Genomic DNA, 18,751 nt, shown 5'->3' with positions numbered 1-18,751 from the left:
GGGCCAGGGCTCAGCTCAAGGTTCTCTCTCTCTCATCAGGTAATGGAGGAGTCACTCTCCGGATCTGGATGTCGTTCCAGTAGCCTTTTAAACCCATCAAGTCGTGTGGCACATAGCAAATATATGAGTACAAAGCTCCTAATGCCATCACAATCCTGAATCATCAGATGTGGGCCCAGGATACCCGTGGTGAGGCACATCCTCTGTGCTTCTCTCCCTCATCTGGCTTACTGATCTGTAGTAGCTCTCCAGGAATTTTTACAAAAGGATGGCAAGGATAGTGTTGTTTCCAGGTATGGACAGGCATGGTCTGAGGCTGAGAGGAGGAGAGGTATACATGACCTGGGGGGGTTACAGCATCTTTATGCATTTCCATCTCCAGAATCCAAGCCTGGTCACCAGCCTGCTGGAAAGACTCTTGTAGCCGTGAATGGACAAGCAGCGGTTAGGGGTAACTAAAATCGAGCTTTGGTTGGGGAGCTGCAGCATCTGTAGGCTAAGAAAATAGGCAAGTCTTCTTCAACCTCCTTCTGATGGGGCTGCTTTGAGTATAGGGTGGAGTCACCATTTGTAGAAAATGTCTTCAGTACTGTATTTGTGTCTCTCTTGTCCTTTCTGTTGAGTGAGAAATTTGTCATTTCATTTCAGTCTTACATTAGTAATGCTTGTGTGCGTGTTGGGGGTCCCTTAGAAATACAGGATCTCAGCATCCACTTCTGCTGCTTCTTGGAAGCCAGCTCCTTGTTGTAGCTGATCTGCAGTATGGTGCAAGCATTTTTCAATTTTTGGATGGCACAGTTCATTTGTGTTGCTAGCGCTCCATATAAGTAGGATACAGCTCCAGTTTTTCACTGCAAATAAATTATCTAATGACTTAGTAGTTTTTTCCTGTTGCAAAATCATTTGCAACCTGATGGTGTTTTCAGTGATTGTACTCGTCTATAATCACTCACCAGATTGTTTATTTGAGCAACTTTCCACCTATGGAAAATCCAAGTCATTACGGTTTCTGTAGCATAATTGATACTGTGTCTCCACTAGCTGGATGGATGATTTTTATTTTTTTAAGTAAGTGACAAAAATGAGTGAAATTTTTGCCCCATGCGAGTTCTTGTATGGGTGTACACGCATGCACAGACAAAAAAGAGCCATTTACCAAACTTTTAACACAATTTAGACAGTTATTTATGCGCTGCTAATAGTAAAGGCAAAGTGAGCAGCCCAGAAGAGAAATGAGCTGATTTCAGTCTCGCCGTCAGGTGGGACTCGCTGGCTAGCCCGTTCTCCACAGTTTGGCACCTGCAGAATTTCTCACTTGAAAGCTTTCTCTGGACTTTCCTGCAATCTCCTGCTAATCTGCCTGAGATCACAGGCAATTTCAATAACAATGAAAATGATTCTAATTTTGACTCCAGGAGTATGTTCGATGAATGCTATCCCGGTTTCTTTTTTATTCATCTCCCTTGGTTTATGACTTCCCACCTCAGCTGTAATGCGGAAACCGTTTTTGCCTCCGATTTTATTCATCAGGTCCTTTTTAACTTTCTTCCCTTTCTTGCTTCCTGCCAATAAATTCACCACCTGAAACTGTAGCTACAAAAATCATTTCCATCAGAATTGTCATTGTCCTTAGTGTCATTAAAAGTTACAGCTACTCTTAAGATGTAAGTGCCCAATTTGACAGACTTCACTTTACATCGCTCTGCTTTCCCTGCTGTTTTATCTGCATAGAGCAGGATGCTATCAGTCGAGCCTGTCTGAGGGGGGAGGCTGAATGTGATTATCCATATGAGTGCTGTCACACAGTCTCTTGAAAACTAAAAGATGGAGAGATTGGCAGCAGCGATGGTTTTCAGCTTTCCTTCCCTTGGAGTCCAGCACTCGCAGGGGATAGGACGCATCCAGTCCTTCCCGGGGACATGCAGGCAGGAGGTGCATGTGGATACAGCTAGTGGATCCAAATCTAAGGCAAGGTACTGACAAATGTGTGCAGAAGTGCCAGGTTAGATCCATTGCATTCAAAACCACCTTGGCATCAGTAGAAACGGAGGTGATGGCATCTCCTTCTTTTTGAGGGGTTTGCACTTCATTTTCTAACATGTTCTCAAAGGGGGAGAAAGCATTGCAGCTCTGTATTCAGTAAAACTACCATGAAAAGCGTTTTCTCCCTTTGCAATATAATCTAGAAGAGGCATATACTTATGGACCATTTCCTTTTTGGTGTTTAAAGGAGGTGGGAGCTGACATGCCTGGTTAAGGTTTGCAGTGATATCAAGAGTCCTGGCATCTGCTCTGCATTTGCTGTGGTGTGATGGATCCTTGGGTTTCCACGGGGCTCAGAAAGCAAGCCCACTGGCTTAATTTCTTGGTTATACGCCGCTTCAGATTCCAGTCAACCAAGCAGATTTCACCAGTCATTCTGCCCATTTTGTAAATATACCTATTTGACTGTGAAAAGCATCACAGGCCCCAATAGCAAGTCTATTCAATTGAGTGGAAATACTTAGATTGTCTTCTGCTAACTTGGACAGCCTCTGCATGATGATCAGTATGTGTCTATTGTAACGTGATTAGATGGTTGTAAACACTTACATGAAGCTTTTCTATTTCCTTCCTTAAAAGAAATGTCAAGTATTTGTAATATAATAGTTGTAAAATTTGAATTGCTCTGTAGTTGTTTGCTGGTAGCTGTGTATAATTGATGAAGGGCTGCTGTGCAATAGTCAGACAGCAGGAGGACATGGTCCTCATGTGACCACTTCATGGGACCTTGTCAATGAGATGAAGTCTTCGAGTGTGGGATTATGGGACATTCTTGTACAATTAGCCTCTTCAAGCTTAGCTGGAGAGTGTAGGAAGGAGGGGGAAGAGAGCAGCCCAATAAATGCTGATAACTGTATCTCAGAACAGATGACTACAGGGCAATGGCAAGAATTTGCAGTAGTTTTGAGCAGCCTGTACACTAGCTCCAGCAAAGGTGTAAACCTTCTCCTGTGAGGCTGAAAACTCAGGTACGAAGAAAGTACTATGCCATTCAGAGTCTTTCCTTGAAAAGGTGAGGAGAGGTCCAAAGTCTCAGGAAGTGGCTGTGCTAAAGGCGCCTGGAGGAAATCAGGAGCTGGCATCTAAATTCATAGAGTGGGAAGTCCCAAGGAGTAGCAGGTCTGTGTATAGTCTATTTTAGTGATATAAGATCCACTGGCTCTTGAAATACTTAGGTGCCAAATAACACTTTGCTCTCAGAAGGCTGCTTGGAAAATGGACACCGGTTTCCCAGCTGGAGTGGTATGAGCCTCAAACCCCGAGTCTGAGTGAAGCCAGCTGGATTAGTCACAGCTGATCATGGGAGACTGCAGCCTTAAACCTTGGTCTGAGATCTCTTCTGAGCTGGGTGACAGCCCACATGTAGGACTGAAATGAGTGCACCTGGGAACCACAGTTAGCCTGGTGAATGTGACAGCAGAGCAAAAACCTGAGGAAAATTGCTTCTGATTGACAGAACAAACAGGTAAAGAAAAAGTATCAATCAGATGTCATCTTCAGAGTTTTTTGTTTGTCTTAGGTAATTCACTCCCTTTCCACCTCTCTAGAGATGTTTGTGTAGAAGCAGCTAAGAGTGATTGACAAGCAGACGTGTAGACAGAGAAATCCTTATTGGAGGCAGAGAAGAGGAGGGCTGCAGTATAATGTTTCATATATATATATGCTTCCTCCCTTCACTCAGGGAGAATGCTCACTACTCAGTAATAAGCTTTTGCAGGGCAATCTACGTGTTATAGACAAGTCTTTCACATGTTTGGGGCAGCAGAGAGGTGGCTTAGGGTGCTGTAGTTGTGGACAAGGTATGAGCTAAGGGTGAAATACAGGTGAGGTTCAGTAAGTATTTGGGACAAGAGGATTTCTATGACTAGATGAGATGGCTCAGATGCAGTAAAGCTTAGGTCTTGCAGAAGCTTCTTGCAAAATCTCGCCTAAAAACTTGAACTTTTCTGTATCGGTTATTTGTGTGATTGTACCAGCTACCTTGGTCTAAAAAAATGTTTGATTCAGATCTCTTCAGCTGTAGAAAAACATAAAAGAGTAGATTTAGACACCTGAGTTTTGAATTCAATTTTCCATTTTCTTTCTCCACCTCTCCCTTAAATTTGGGAAGAATTAGTAGTTTAGGCTGTTTTCCTGGAGAATTATTTGATCATGCGATCTCTCTGTCTGTCCACCAGTCCTTCTGGATAACTTGAGGGCCTGCTGGAGCCCTCAAGTGTAGGCCTCTCAGAGAGATGAAATTTCTGTGGTTTTATGAAACCTAGTAGCTGACTAAAGAAGGACCCACGTGGTGCCCAGCCCTGTAAGAGAGGGAGCCCCTTATCACTGTGAGGAGTAGCTGGATGATGTTAGCAATCGTAATTGCTACATGTGCTGGCATTTGCTTCCAAAAAGAGGGTGAAAATGGTGAGGAGCTGGTGTGTATGGGAGCGAGAGTGAAGATTACGAGATACAGTATCCACATCTTGTTTGGCTTCCCGATTTCACCTGCTCAGCGTGTATCTTGTTTTTCATTCTGTTTCCTTTGCTGCCTTTTTCATTTGTTTGTTTGTTTATATCATCTATCAAGTTTATCATTATGTGCTCATGCACATAAAATCTTTATTAGCCATGTGTATTCTCTATTCTCTATTTTAATTTTCTTTCCTTCTTTCTTTCTTAACAAACTCTGCTGATTGCAGATGTTTACCATTTGACAGCACCTGAGACTTTAAGATTTTCCAGCCACGCAACGAATGAGTGCTGGCTCCTTCCTCCGGCTGCCCCGCTGTGCGGGATGGGGCCATCCCCTGGTAGAAGCAGGGACTGAACCTGCCCTCCCAGCCAAACCTGGGGTCACAGTCCTCCTTGCCATCAATAGAACAGAAGAGAAACAGAAGTTGGGCAGCGATCTTAGGTGTGGTTATAAACAGGGGTGTTCATCCTTGTGCTTCTTTGGTCTCTTTGAAGTGACTGGCTGAAGGCGAGGTGAATCAGGGTCAATGCTGAGACTGAGAAGGTCCTTTGTGCTCTGTGTCCCACTTCATCTGCTCTCAAAAGCCCTTGAATGGTGGTTAGATGTTGGCCACGTCTGCTTCCCACCAACTTGGCTTGAGTTGGCCCCTACACTGACAACAACATCAGAGAACGTATTTCCTCACTGGTTCTGAGGGTTAGTGCTCTCACCCCCGTTGTAAGTGAAAATTGGGTAAAAAGAATTTCAGGTGCTTTGCACCAGTTTTCCGAAGTCAAAATGCTGTACTAATACCTTCTGCAAAAGGACCCAGTTCGCTCCTCTGGTTTTAATGATAGGTCCATTTCTTAAAATATACCTTGAACAGTAAGGGACCATGCAATTGTGTGGACATGGATCCGTGTGATGGCTGGGCACCGTGAACATCCTTTCCTTTTGGACAATGGTGAAAAGAATGTTTCTGCACCAGCATCTCTTGAAATTCTTCCTGACAAATCCTTCCCTAGAGAGTCTTCTAAGAGATTATTCTGCCTTGGACAGGTGGAGTGAATAAATCATCTCCTGGCCCAAGCCTTTTATGATCCTTTAATCTTAACACTTTTTCCAGAATATCAGTTTAAGGGACACCAATAAAGCGTTTGCACTGTCCATGTGGGAATGGCATAGCCTCTGATTTGTGCCCTCTCTCCTTCACACTTCAGAAACCCTCTGTATTTTTTCAACCTCATTTTTCAATAGGGATGAGAGTTTCTTTTTAGGAACTGGTGTTAGCTGGTGGTTGAACTTCAGTGGCTACAAAATTGTAAACCACCCCTCTTCCATGGGGGATAAATCTTTAAATCAGGAATCAGGAAACAAAACTTTGGGACATCTTTCACTGGTTCCCTGTTCTGCACTGGTTCCCAGTTTGTCATTTTGCCACGTGGTCTACATAATGCCTATGTAAATAAATAAAGGACTTTTTTGGCCAATGTCCCATAGTTATTCCACAAAAAGGGTAGCTCCAGGGAAATGAATAGCAGGGATGCAGAGCGCACAGACAACAGTAAAAAGATGCTCAATCAGTGTGCTTGGGGCAAAGTCCTTTCTGAAAGGGCAGGGGTTTGCAAATCAGATCCCAAAGCGCATCCCATGGGAGAAAGTACCTAGACATTCATAAAATAAGTGGACAGGAAGGCTGGAGTCACCCATGGAGGTGAGCATCTGGGTAAGAGCCACAGTAAGGGGCACTGACAAGCGAACAAAATAGTCAGACAGAGGAAGATCGAAGAGGCAAGACCAAGGACCTTGAACATGAAAAGATGGGGAAGAGGAGGTGGCTGAGAAGAGTCTTGTCGTTCATGCCAAAGCAGCCTTTTCATTTGCTGGCTGCTCGTTCCTTGTACCGCCGAGGTGTGCTTTCCTTCTTTAATTGTGTGCGGTTCTTCCCTCCTGAAAAGCTGCTTTCATTGTCGAGCAACATCATGGTTTATTACAGTGTCATTTTCAGGTTACGCCAACAACGCAAAAGCAAAAGATGTGCATGTCATGTTTCATTTGCTCAGTTGCAGAGTCGTTCTGGGGCATCTTCTACTTGTGCTGATCATCTTTAAGGCGTAGATTGGGCTGCAGTCCGGGAAATGCATCACGTATTTCTTAGCATTGCAGCCACTGTAGTAGTGAAGATGGGGACAAGTCCTGAAGGATACGTCAGTGAAAGCCTCCACAAATCACAAGATCTAGTTCTACTGCTCCATATAATTAGCAATTAAAATGAGTAAAAACAAAGCAGCAATTTTCTTACTGATCCCTCAGCAAATAGTTCTGTCTGTTTTCTTCTGTATTGTTTCTTCTTATTAAATAGCCTTGAATAAGAAGTGTCAGTCAAATGAATTTAGATTCCTGGTGCTTCAGACAGAAATCAAAGCAGGATTGAATGAGGAAAGATAATTAGAGGGAGGAATTCCACCTCCACAGACTTCTTCCCTTGCTCAAGGAGTGCTGATTTTATCTAAATTGCCAAAGCCGTGAGCAAATGAGAGGTGATGGGAATTACAGACTGCAGATGCTGAGACAATGCAAGGGAAGCTTTAATTAGTGCATTTTAAGGTAGAAATGAATTTCCTGGGAATAAATTATTTGACTCAAGACATATGGAGCTTCTTAGAGGTGAACTAAAAAGCTTTTTACCTGCCAGAACCAGGGCTCACAGGTTGTATCTGTCTTGTAGAAATGACTGACCCATCACTAGGGTCTGAAACACGTGGGGATGAATCCTCCTTTCCTTTGCAGCTCACTTTTTTTTTTTTAATATGGAGGAATTCCCATTGCTGCAGATTCCCACCAATGCAACAGAAAGCAGAATTTTTTCCAATACCCACATTTACTCGTTCAAGTGTTAGTGATGGACCTACCGTTGCTGAGGAATTGGGAGTTATGTATTGAACCTACAGGTACTGAAAGGAAGTTATTTTCCTTTCAAATTCTCCTCTTATTCTCCTTTCTTAGCTCTGTTGTTGTCCTTTCATCACACTTGCACACACGTAAGGACACTGGGAACCTTAAAACACTGACCTTTCTGTTTTTCAACAGGTTTCCACAGCTTTTCAAAGGGTGAGACAGTGACAACTCTCTACTATTTGGAGGTAGATAGAGATTCCTTTTTGAATTGATGGAGCTGAAACAAAACCATTTAGCTGGGTGCTTTAACCCAGAACTCCCTGACTTTAGCAGAATTATTCAGGCTCTTAATTATTTACATATTCTGTGTGAGGCAGTTGCTCACAAACCTTGTTGAAACAGGCAGCAGTGGGGCCAGGACCAGATCTAATAGTTATGTTATGGGAGTGCTTACGGACCCCTGATGCAGGTGCTGCACAAACACAGAATAAAATGGTTTTGCCCCTCCCAGAACAACACTATTCTCCTCTGCTCTGAAGAGTGGGAATGAAAGCACATCGAGAGGCTGGCAGATGGGCAGGCCACCCCAGCAGCACCTTTCTGACAGCTTGGGGTTTGCTGGCAGTGGTGGTCTACATGAGATATGAGTATGACCTGGAAAATCACCCTGTCCTCCCTTCCTGGGATGAACCACCACTTGTGATCTTCCAAAAATCCTGCTCTGCTCCCGGCCAAATGTGTAAGCTAACAGCAGATGGGTAGAGCAGAGGTACGACCTAGTGGCTTCAGCTTGGTCTTTTTGACGAAGGGACCTAAAGTCTCATGAAAGCTAAAAAACCCTCTCTGGGAAAACAAGTATCATGCTCGTTGTTTTTTCTAATGTTCTGGTTGCCTATTTCAGATATTGCTATTTTGTCCTATAGGTTAATTTATATTACCCATGATGAATGAATGCAGTCAAGAGGTATTAAACGCTGATGTGTTTATCTTATGGCAAGATAGAAATGTTGCAAACTTGTGAGCTACGGGAGGAAATGGGCTAATTTTAGATTTGTTCCTAGCCCTCGCCATGCGAATGGTGTCGCTGCGAGCCCAGCAATGAAGTTCACTGTGTTGTAGCAGACTGCGCAGTTCCCGAGTGTGTCAACCCAGTCTATGAACCAGAACAGTGTTGTCCTGTCTGCAAAAATGGTAAGAAAGTACTGTATTGGCTTTAACAAAGAGATATAAAGGAAACAGTTTATTAAAATGTTGTTACTGATGCATCGCCAGGAGATTTGCTTCCATCAGCACAGGCTGGTGTTGGGGCTGTTACTTCTCCTTGTGTGTGGGCTTCAGTTACGAGGTGGCAACTGCGAAAATTAAGGCTGCCCTTCCTGGCCTGTGTCTTCTCATTGAAGCTGATGGGATTGCTGACTTGAGTAAGGCTTTATAGGATTGGATTGGGTCCTGAAAGCGGTGATAGTCGTTTCATGTCTTCGCTTTTTTCTCATAACTAGTCTAACATGAAATCAAGTATATAAGAAAAGAGAGAGTCTTTGTCCCTAAATTAAGAAACCAATGATTACTACTTAAGACCAGGGGAAAACTCACCAAAATCAATGGCAAAACTTCCACTGGGGCTAGTAAGACACCCACCAAGCCTGTAATGTCGTTAATTGTGTGCTGGAGTCTGTGTGTGTAGCGTTGGCCCTCATTGTCCTGCTCAAATGATTTCATGAATTGGAGTCTGATTCAGCAATACTTTCAAGAAGGGTTTTGGGATGACTGACAGTACCTCTTTGGAAAATAAATCTGTTTCCAAGAAGGTCTCCCCGGTCTTGTACTGCAGCCCATACGCACATATGTCTCTAGAAAAGCACCTTTCTCCTAATGTAGATATGAAGACAGATTACAAGGTGAGGTAGCTTCACATAAACCTTTCCATGGCTTTCTTAACATATAAGAAGTGGCTACTTAGACTCATCTTCTCGTGTTTAGAATTCGCTATCCATATATATTTCCTCTTACATACATCACCGCTGCTGGATAAGAGTAATGGTTGCCTTTGGATCTAAATGAAAATGTTTACAAAGAAATAACATTTTCAACACATTTTCTGCTCTTTAAGACAGAGAAAAAGCAAGGAGTTGGAAATGCAAAATATTTTTCCTAAAGGAATTGGCAAAAATTGAGACTAGTCTGGAAAATTATACCAAAAATACTACTTGAAATCCTGAGGTTTATATTAAACCATAATTTTTACTCAAAAATGTTTTGAAAGGTTTTCATTTAGAGTTTTATGTTTCTGTTGAAAAGCAGAAAATGTTCATAGGAAATTTCATTGGTTTGTTGTTGTTGTTGATGAACTTCAGAGAAAAGGTATGTTAACCAGCTCTATCCACCACCTTTGCATATGGCCCGCTGCACTTGGGTGCGAGGTTTCCCATCGCTCTCAACAAGATTGATACCTTGGGTTGATGGCTGGGAGGGGTAACACTGGCTATCGCTGCGCCTGTCACTGTAGCTCAGACTCATTTACACCCGAACGAGCGCCGCTTGTGCGTGTTTGGCCTCTGTGTTCCCATCACGTGTAAGGTACCATGCTGAATCCCCCTCATTTACGGTGGCAGCGCTTGCCGATTCCTTCCCATCAGGTTCGTGTCACATGAATCCAAACTGTGAGCATCGCTCACGCTTCCCAGGAGTGCAGACTCAAAGGTGGCTTCACACAGGTCCAGGAGCTGCTGGATTTCCCTACCAACCCTTCACCACCATGACCATTTCCCCCAATAAGCAGACTCCCCCACTTTGGGGGTCGGGTGGCTTTCTGTGTTGCAGTCCCCAACATCCCTGGTGACCGGGAGTGGGCAGCATCTTTCTTCCAAAAACAGTCAGAGTGCCCAGATAACCAGGAGGAAAGGGAAGGAAGCAGCTCCTGCTGATGGGAACGAGGACAGGAGGACAGAAGGAAAATCAGCCACCCGCTGAAGAGGCTCCAGGGCACAGTGTAGTGATTGGAACCCTCAACTAGAAGACAGGAGGCTTCCGCCATGGTTTTGCCAAATTTCTCCGCTCCTCTCTTCACTCATCTGTTGGAAATACAGATGTAAAGTTCTCTGAAACCTGTTTTAGGCAGGGAAGTCTTTCTCACCATCCTCTTAAGAGCAGCCTGCATGCCTTGGGGATCCTGGTCTCTGGGGCCAGGGAGACCAGGGCTTGCAAGCACAGCTCCAAGCCGGCAGTGGATGAAGGGGAGGTGGCGCGGTGGCATGGCTGTTCCTTGGGATCGAGAAGCATATCTGTATGGGGAGTACTGTGGAGGGGAGCTGAACCCCTCCTGGCTGTAGGGATGAGATGTGAGGCCCCCCAGCTGGCAGGGCTTTCTGCTCCTCCTGCTGCAGCTGGAGCTGACTGGCTAACGGTTGGCCAATGCTGGTAGTTTTGGCTTTATCCTTCGCAAATGAAATGAAATAATTCACACAGTGATAGAAATTAGTAGGCGCCAAGATAGTCTCTGTTGTCACAGGAATCTGATGAGCAAATTTTGTTACTGCTCTTGGACATGGCTCCGAGTGTGGCACACACCCTTCGCCTCCCTCTTACATTTTGGGAACTTCATGTGAAAGAATAACAGGCATTGCTGTGCCTCTTCTGCCTCTGAATCCCTCTGACACATCCTGATGAATGAGGATCGCGGCGCTTTAAGCTGTCTATTCTTCTTGAGACCAAGATTTTATCTTTCGGCTCTCCACTGCAGCCAGTCAATTAAAGCTCAGTTTCACAAATGCATGAAGATAACACAAGCTGACAGACCTACTTAAATGACTGAACCCCCCTTTTTTTTAAATTTATTTGTTTTTTTCCTTCCATCCAGTAGGTTTTGCTTTCTACCAAAGTGGTGAAGACAGTTACAGTGCCATGTTTCAGCGTGATGAAAAGATTTTAGCTTAGTCTCAGTCCCTGTGGTCATCATTTTAGACTGGCGAACAGAAGAGCTCAAGGGATACAGCTGTTGGGGGGGAAAGAAGTTAATCCTCAGAACAACATGTAGTGCAAATCCTCATTTCAAAAGCTACTCCTTAAAATTTTGGTAAGGAAAGTCCTCGTTTTAGGTTAAAACACAGCCCTGCATCATTTGCTGCACTCTGCTAGCAGCGTGGCTTACCTGCTTGTTTAGCTGTTGCTGCCATTAATGGGAGAATAATTTCCTCTCGATACATTCAGATAGATTTTCATGCCTTTCTTAATTATGTCTTGCCAAGGGCAAAAGTGCTGTGAAGCGGTGAGGTTAATACAAAAATCTGTTGATTCTAACATACCTGACCTGAAGATTCATAAAAAGCCAATATCAATTTCCCTCCCTCTGCCATCATTTAAGAGCAGTCTGAACAAGTAGCTTTGGAGATTTATTCCTTATTGTCAAAAGAAATAGAATTGTTGTCTTGTGCTTCACTAAGTGCTGTAGCTCGTGCAAAGCTGGCTCTGCTCGGCAAGGGATACCGCATTACACGCGGAGCAGGCGGAGTTCACTGAGAGGCTAAAATTTGGGGGTGAGGGAAGGAGAGGACATATTCTCCTTTGTGTCCCATCGTCCAATTTGTCAGAGTGGAATTTAAGGGCAATGGCTCCAGGTGCCGCGCAGCATTTCTGTCGTGGAGATGAAAGGTCACTGGATTTCACGTTTCCTGGTAGTGACAGACTGCAGAATTAGCGCCCCGAGTTGTTATTTCTAGTCATTGTGACTTCTCCAGACAAAAGTGTGTCAGCTATTGTTAACTCTCTCCTCTGTGGGATCTAAAACTTGCCTATCACTGTTAAAATCAAGCTCATGGCTGCCACCATCTGTGCTATCCCTCCTGCCCCTGGGTTCTCCTGCAGTTCAGCGAGAACATCCATCTACTCTGTTTATGCCGAAGCCTTTCCGAGCAAAAATCCCCCACGAGGTCCCCATCCTCCTCTGTCTAGGACTGTAGACATGCCTGTCTGGTGTTATTCTTACCTCCCCTGGGTCTTCTCACCTGACCGTGAACTTTTTGTTTCCAAACCTCTGCTTGTCCCTCCCCATAAGTCCATCCGCTGCTGCGGGTTGAGCCTCGTTATTGGTGGGACGTGTGGTTTTTAAAGCCCTTCCTTATGCATCGCTGCGAGGTTGCTCTTTACATTTCCTTCAACCCTTTGGACATGGTCTGGCAAGGATGCAGGATACAGGGATGGAGGGGATCCCCAGTGTATCATCGCTCGCATCTCTTAATCTGATTTAATCTGTGATCCAGATTAAATGGGTTCCTCTTCTTTGCCAACTCCAAACAACTCCCACCTACTGCTGTGCACAAAGGGGAAAAATCATTGCGTTTCACCTTGCCCAGTGCTGTTTGTTCAGAGCCAAAGCTACCCACTCCCAACGTGCCCTTTCTGGGGGGGTGAGTAGATGTGCTCCAGCAGGGAGTCCCCAGGTGGCCTTGGAGGTCCTTCCTTCAACGCCGTGCTGAGTTAGCAACGCCCTGATCCTTGCCCTCTGCTCTCAGGGGCCTCAGCTTCACGCCACTTGTGCATCCGTCCCCCGTTTGCTGCTCCGTGGAAGAAAAACCAGATGCAATTTCAAGTTAGCAGCCTCACAGCTGCTCGGGGAAGGGCTGGAGGTGAGTGGAGGCAAGGAAAGGGCAGCGCAGGGTTCCTGGCGACCTGTGTTCTCCTGATTTTACAAAGTGCTCCTTCAGAATTGTATCAAAAAATAATCTCGACATTAGCAAAAATTCATCATCATGGGGGATTTTATGGCACAGCTGTGTCGGGGAAATTAATTTAAAAATTCCAATAAATGCCACAATAGAATTGTTAACTTCCTCTCCTCTCTAAAGTGTGAAATTCTTTTCAGAGCATTTCAAAGGCGCCTTCACCCATTTACACATACATTAACGCAATTGCTAAAATAGACTTTGCCTTGGCACTTTCATTTTCTTGAGGGATGAACAGAATAAGCATTATAAATTTCTGTTTTGGGGTCTGGTTTTACTTTTAATTTAATTTTTGTTGCCACCAATCCTCAACAAAAGAATTTGTTACCCAACAAGACAGATAAAAGCTAACATGTCCACAATGAAATACTTCCTGGCAAGCGTGCTTACTGACGTTAGCGTGGGCTTTTGGAGACATTCGTCATGAAATACTGGGCAGCAGGAAGACGTTTTGTAGATAATCTGTCACTGAGTCTTTAATTAAAGTTTTAAATTATCACAGTTGATACAGATTTCAAAGTAAAGAGTCTGATCCTGCCCTCCACGCACAAGTAAAAGGTCCCTTTGACCTTCAGCAGATTTTACCTTGGTAAAATAGCATGTATTCAGGCAAAGCTCTTAGGGGTATTTATTGTAATATGCTATAAATATTCATAATTCCATACAAATGTCTTCATCTTTGAGAGCATGAGCACAAAAGCGAGTAAATAATAATTTATTTCCATGCATATAAAGCCACATTTTACCTAAGCTTCTCTCTTAATTTACTGAGAATATGAACTTGCTGCTCATTATTTCTCTGTTCGAGTTAATTTGAAATAAGCATTCTGCACCCCAGCCCCTTCCTTCTGTAACACAAGTGTGTTTTGCCCAGAAAACCCCCGAGGATTTTCCCATCCCGTCGAAGCCGAGGGCAGCCTTTCCTTTAGCAAACAAATATGCGTTACGTGTGTCCCTAAGTGAATTTTGCACGCCACTATGTAGAACAACACCCTGGGGCTGACCTTCGAGGCTGCCTTTTCCTAGCAAGCGGTATGTAGAAATGCATTTTTCTAAGCGGAAGATTTTTGGAAGTCCCCAAGGGCCGAAGGGGTGTTCCTTCGGAAAAGCTCCGCTGTGGATAACAGCGGGAGTTGATGCCGGGATGTGGGCAGGCAGCCCCCAGGCCAGGCTGTTCCCGTCCTGCCCAGCCACACGCCGACTGAAAGTTGGTTCAGGAGCTTCATTTACATTCATAAATTAAGCAGGGTTAATACTGATTACCACTCGGGTGAGTAGACCTCCCAGGAAAATCTAGATGCCACAGAAAGCGGTGTTGGCGATGCAGTCAATGAACAGGGCTCTTCCTTCTGAATCAGGGAGACAACCAAATCAATGCCCAGGTATTGTCTTAGGGGGGCAATGCGATGTGTTTATTTTGCAAAACCCTTTGGGATTTTGGGGGACAAAAGGCTCCATAAAATGTAAATTATTTATTGTATTTTAGGTGAAGGTAGTGGATCAACAGTGCAAGTTGTTAACCAATATTGACAAAAAGAACTTTCCCACCTGGTCTCTATTGTTCCAAATTATCAGCTATCTTGAAAAGTGCCAAGATTTTAATATCGAATAATCCAGGGCCTGGATGTTAAGTTACCTGTGCTTTATTGCATAAATATAGCTTGTTATTTATCTGCAAGGTGTGGATCACTGAATCTGCAGGTCATTGGTTTGGAAAGCATCTGCTTCTAACATGATCAGTGACAAAAAAATCAATGAAGTGTGGAAAAAAATTACTAAAAGTTTGAGGAAAAAAAGGAGAGTTTTGGGGAGAGGATGTTTTATCTGCCATTTGATTATATACAACTGTTGCAGGATAAAGGTGACACAGAAAATGTGGCAAGAGGATGAGAGAAGACTTCATATTCATTTACTTTATGGAAAACAGTGGTTTGGAGCCATGGGGAAATTCCTTTAGGAAAAACAACTAAATAAAATTCCTCTTCTAATTTATTTCAGGAATTCCTGAAATGGCCAGATTTTAAGATTGCAGTTAAAACCCCTTCAGTCAAAGTCTATGCAATATGCTGATTGATTGTGCAGATGCAAGTTGAATGTGACCAGCCAAGAAGAAGATGTATCCCCCACGCCGGACTTTGCTGGACTCCACGATCCTCTTCATAAGTCCCGGAGACTGAAGCCGGTAGCGTAGCGTAGCCACATCACCCTTCGTTCTTGGTGGATGAAGTATTCCTAGCAGCCAGCCGGCTTTTTAGGTAACTCAGTTGACTCCCCCCACCACCACCCGATTCAGATGTCAGGCTTGAGGGGTGACGGGAAGGACCCGCTCCTCTTCGGGCGGCGCTTGGCCAGCACGTGGGGGCTGGTGGTTGTTTCACAGCTGACTCCTTAGCGCTGCTGTGCTGAGGCAGAGATGCCACCCCAAATCAGGAGTCATCTTCTGTTTTTGCAGAACCTGTAGAAGCCACCTTAACGTTGCGATGACAGAGCCCAGTGCACCGAGGCTTCGTGGCCAGCTATGGAAATCAATGGTTTTGGAGGGTTGAATGCAAAAGAAAATTCCTGAGACTACAAAGGATGCGTTTTTGATTGTTTGTCGGCTAATGTTCTTTGTGTTTACCAGCAGGAATGTAAACGGTGGTGCCCTGTTAGCTCAATCAAAGGAGTGATTTGATTACCAACAGAGGAAAAAAAGGATTGATTTAAAAGCTGGTAGAAGATCAAGACTGAAAACAAGCTGGTATATTTGGGCCAGGCAGTCACTGACCTGACAAAATACTTCAGTACTTGCTTTACTGTTCCTTGAAAAAAGAAGTAATTTCATTGAAATTGATTTTCAGTGGAGCTCGTTCACCTCCATCACTTCGGGCCAAGTGGTTAAAGGCACGTAGGTGCCAAATTTGCTGATGAGAGTTAGGTATGTAAGCATCTGTCAAGAGCTAGCCCCTCTGTTGCTTTTGGAAATCTCATGCAGTTGGATTATCCAGATGCTTAAATGCCCTGCTGACTCGTGACTATGACCCGCTCCCTGTGGACACAGCTGTTGGAAGAGTCATCTAATAATGGTGAAAAGCTTTGGAAAGGTATGTGGAGGCTAAACCTTCCAAAATTAGCCATCCTGGCGCTGGATAGCATCAAGGAGGGCTGAGTTGAATCTGCCACCTCCTGAAGTTTAGAAGAAGGAGAGACTAAAAGAGGCAAGGGAGAGGAAAAGCCTTTAGAGAACAAAGAAGACATGAATGGAACAGCCCTTAACGTGATTAACTCTATCACACAGCTCAGTGCTCACACAAAGTGGTAGCTGCTGGACTGTGTAGCGTCGGAGTGACAGGGACACTGCCGGGAAAAGCTCAATTCAGAGTGCTGCGGTAGGGAGCCAGCAGGACAGCAGCCCCTTTCGACCCGACGTGTTCATCTGCACCCTCACAGGTCAGCTAATGCTTCCCGAGCATTTGTGGTCTCTTCCTCCGCCCAGGAAGGAAGAAAAGGATAATTCACGTATTAAACAAGGCAGGAGAAGACTCTGCCAGACAGCCAAAGGCCAGGCAGGACCCGAAAGCCGCTATCCTGAATTTGTACCCCAGGTCCTAACCATGTTTCCATGCTTCCACCCCAGCAGGGTTCAAAATGAATGTCTACAGGCACCCTAAGGAGAAGGGTCGGGGAGGATTATGAGAAGCCATTTGTTGGATGGGACTTGCTCCAAAGCTCTCATTAAGCGGACACAGCTCACAGAGATGTGGGAAACACGTTACATGGTCTGCATTGCTCTTTAAACTCAGAAATATTTATGAAGAAGCATCTGCTCACCAGTGATTGTTTCCCCTTGGGAAAATGTTGCTGAAATTTGTGTGCACAAGCCTATGGCAGTGGTAGTTCAAGATCCACTATCATCATGATAGTATATTGTAGAGGAGGGGGTGGGTTTGGGGTTTTTTGGGGGAAAAAGTCGCTAGATTTAGGTTGGGAAACCAGGTTCCTTTTGCAGAACACAAGCAGCCTGGGCAGTACTGAAATTAAAGCAGGCGTGGTGTTGCTGTTCCCCGCCTGATCAGATTCTTGGTGTAACTTAAAAGACTGAAAGTGACACTCTTATCCAATTACATTGCTGTAAACCATTTTGCTGCAAGAGAAGCCTAAAGCCAAATCCTGAGTCCGTGTCACTTGGTGTAACGCCGGCAGCATTGTTTTACTCTGATTTACTCCAGCTGAGGATCTGACCTGCAAGAGCTAATAGTCTCTGGGTGACTCACAGGCAAATTGCAGGAGGCTGGGTTGTTTTGCATGGTCAGGCTTTCTAAAAGGATTAGAGATGGGTTTGCTTTTGCTGCTCTAGACGGTTGGGATTATTAAGCATATCTGTATGAGAAGAGTGGCAGAAACTGTCTTCATGTATTTCTAATTTAATGAATGTTTAATGCTTCTTTTATTGGAGCCTGCATATATGTAGAGTAGAGGACTTTAACAAGGGGTTGACTTATGTCAAATAATTGATGTTTGAGCGGCTCCTTTTACGTGAAATGCAGACTTCACAGAGCAAAGAGACTGTAATGAAAATATGAATTAAAGATTAGAGCTAAGCAAGTCTGAGAAAACTTAGAATTAAAAAAGGCACTTAGAAGTTTTCTCCTCCCGCTTCCTTTCCTTCCCCCCACCTTTTCTATGTCTCCATCCTCTCTGCTTCTTTGGTAGGGCCCTGCATTTCAGCCGCAGCCTTCTGTCTCTCCTCCATCTATGCACCTCTGTGAAAGAAATCAGTGCAGTAATCTCATTCTGGGTATTGCTGTATGTTTGCACATCATTCTGGCCTGTTACGCTTGCCAACTGACCAATCAGTTCAGCTGGAGAGACTAAAAAGAGTTTTTAAGGTGCGTTTTTCTTCATCTCTGTCCCCGATTTGCTGATGGAGTGCATCTCCTGGGCAGAATGAAAATAAGTGCAAGTTTGGTGGAACCGTTTGCCAGAGGGACCCACAATTTGTTACAGCATGTCCGGGTGAGGGTGAAAGAACGTTATTTATACGTGGCAGCATTACTGCTGTGTGACAGTGGTTGAGCCGTGCTGCCTGGAGGAGGTTCCTGTAGGACAGGCTCGAGGCTGGTACAGTGCCAAGACTGCCATCAGTTATTGCCGGTCCCTGTTGCCCAGGGATGCTCTTCTGCCCATAAACATCAGCATCCATTTCCTTCCACCCCATGGCCCACCTCTCTCCCTCTCGGTTAGCTGTCTTCATGCTCTGGCTTTCCACAGGTGCTTTCAGCTCTCAGTGCAGGTCTGCAAGCTCAGCACCAGCGCATCGCTCCTGCAGCATGAGGCTTTTCTTGCCTCAATTCCTGCAGCACAGGCTGCAAAGAGCTTGGCTGGTTGCAGGTAATTTCTTGCTTTCTGTGTTTGTGTTTAGAAAACCCTTCTGCAGTGTTGATCTGAATACATACCTGAGACTGAAGAGCTTAGGCTTGGTCATCAGCAAATAAAAGCCCAGTGGAAAAGAGGAGAGGATGCTGCTTTCTTTGCTTTGGCTGGTTGGTTGGTGTGGTTCAGTTCCTCGCACCTCTGGCCATATTGGCGCACCTAAATAGAGGAGGGCTGGGCAGAGCACTTGCCCATGGGACCCTGATGGTCGGCACTTTGTAAGGGGTAGCACGCCTAAGTCGCAGCA

The 18,751-nt window shown here is 44.7% G+C and overlaps 1 protein-coding gene across 1 annotated transcript in view; it reads left to right on the top strand.

Annotated features, from left to right (window-relative positions):
• VWC2L (von Willebrand factor C domain containing 2 like) overlaps positions 1-18,751 on the top strand; it is a 53,176-nt gene that overhangs the window by 12,649 nt on the left and 21,776 nt on the right. Inside the window, exon 3 of the mRNA XM_050900442.1 lies at positions 8,437-8,566. Within this exon, the coding sequence (XP_050756399.1) occupies positions 8,437-8,566 (130 nt within the window). The remainder of the gene's footprint in view (positions 1-8,436; positions 8,567-18,751) is intronic.

This window comes from Gymnogyps californianus, chromosome 7, assembly GCF_018139145.2.
Source record: "Gymnogyps californianus isolate 813 chromosome 7, ASM1813914v2, whole genome shotgun sequence".
Lineage (NCBI taxonomy): Eukaryota > Metazoa > Chordata > Aves > Accipitriformes > Cathartidae > Gymnogyps > Gymnogyps californianus.
This window is presented reverse-complemented; position numbering and strand designations above follow the sequence as displayed.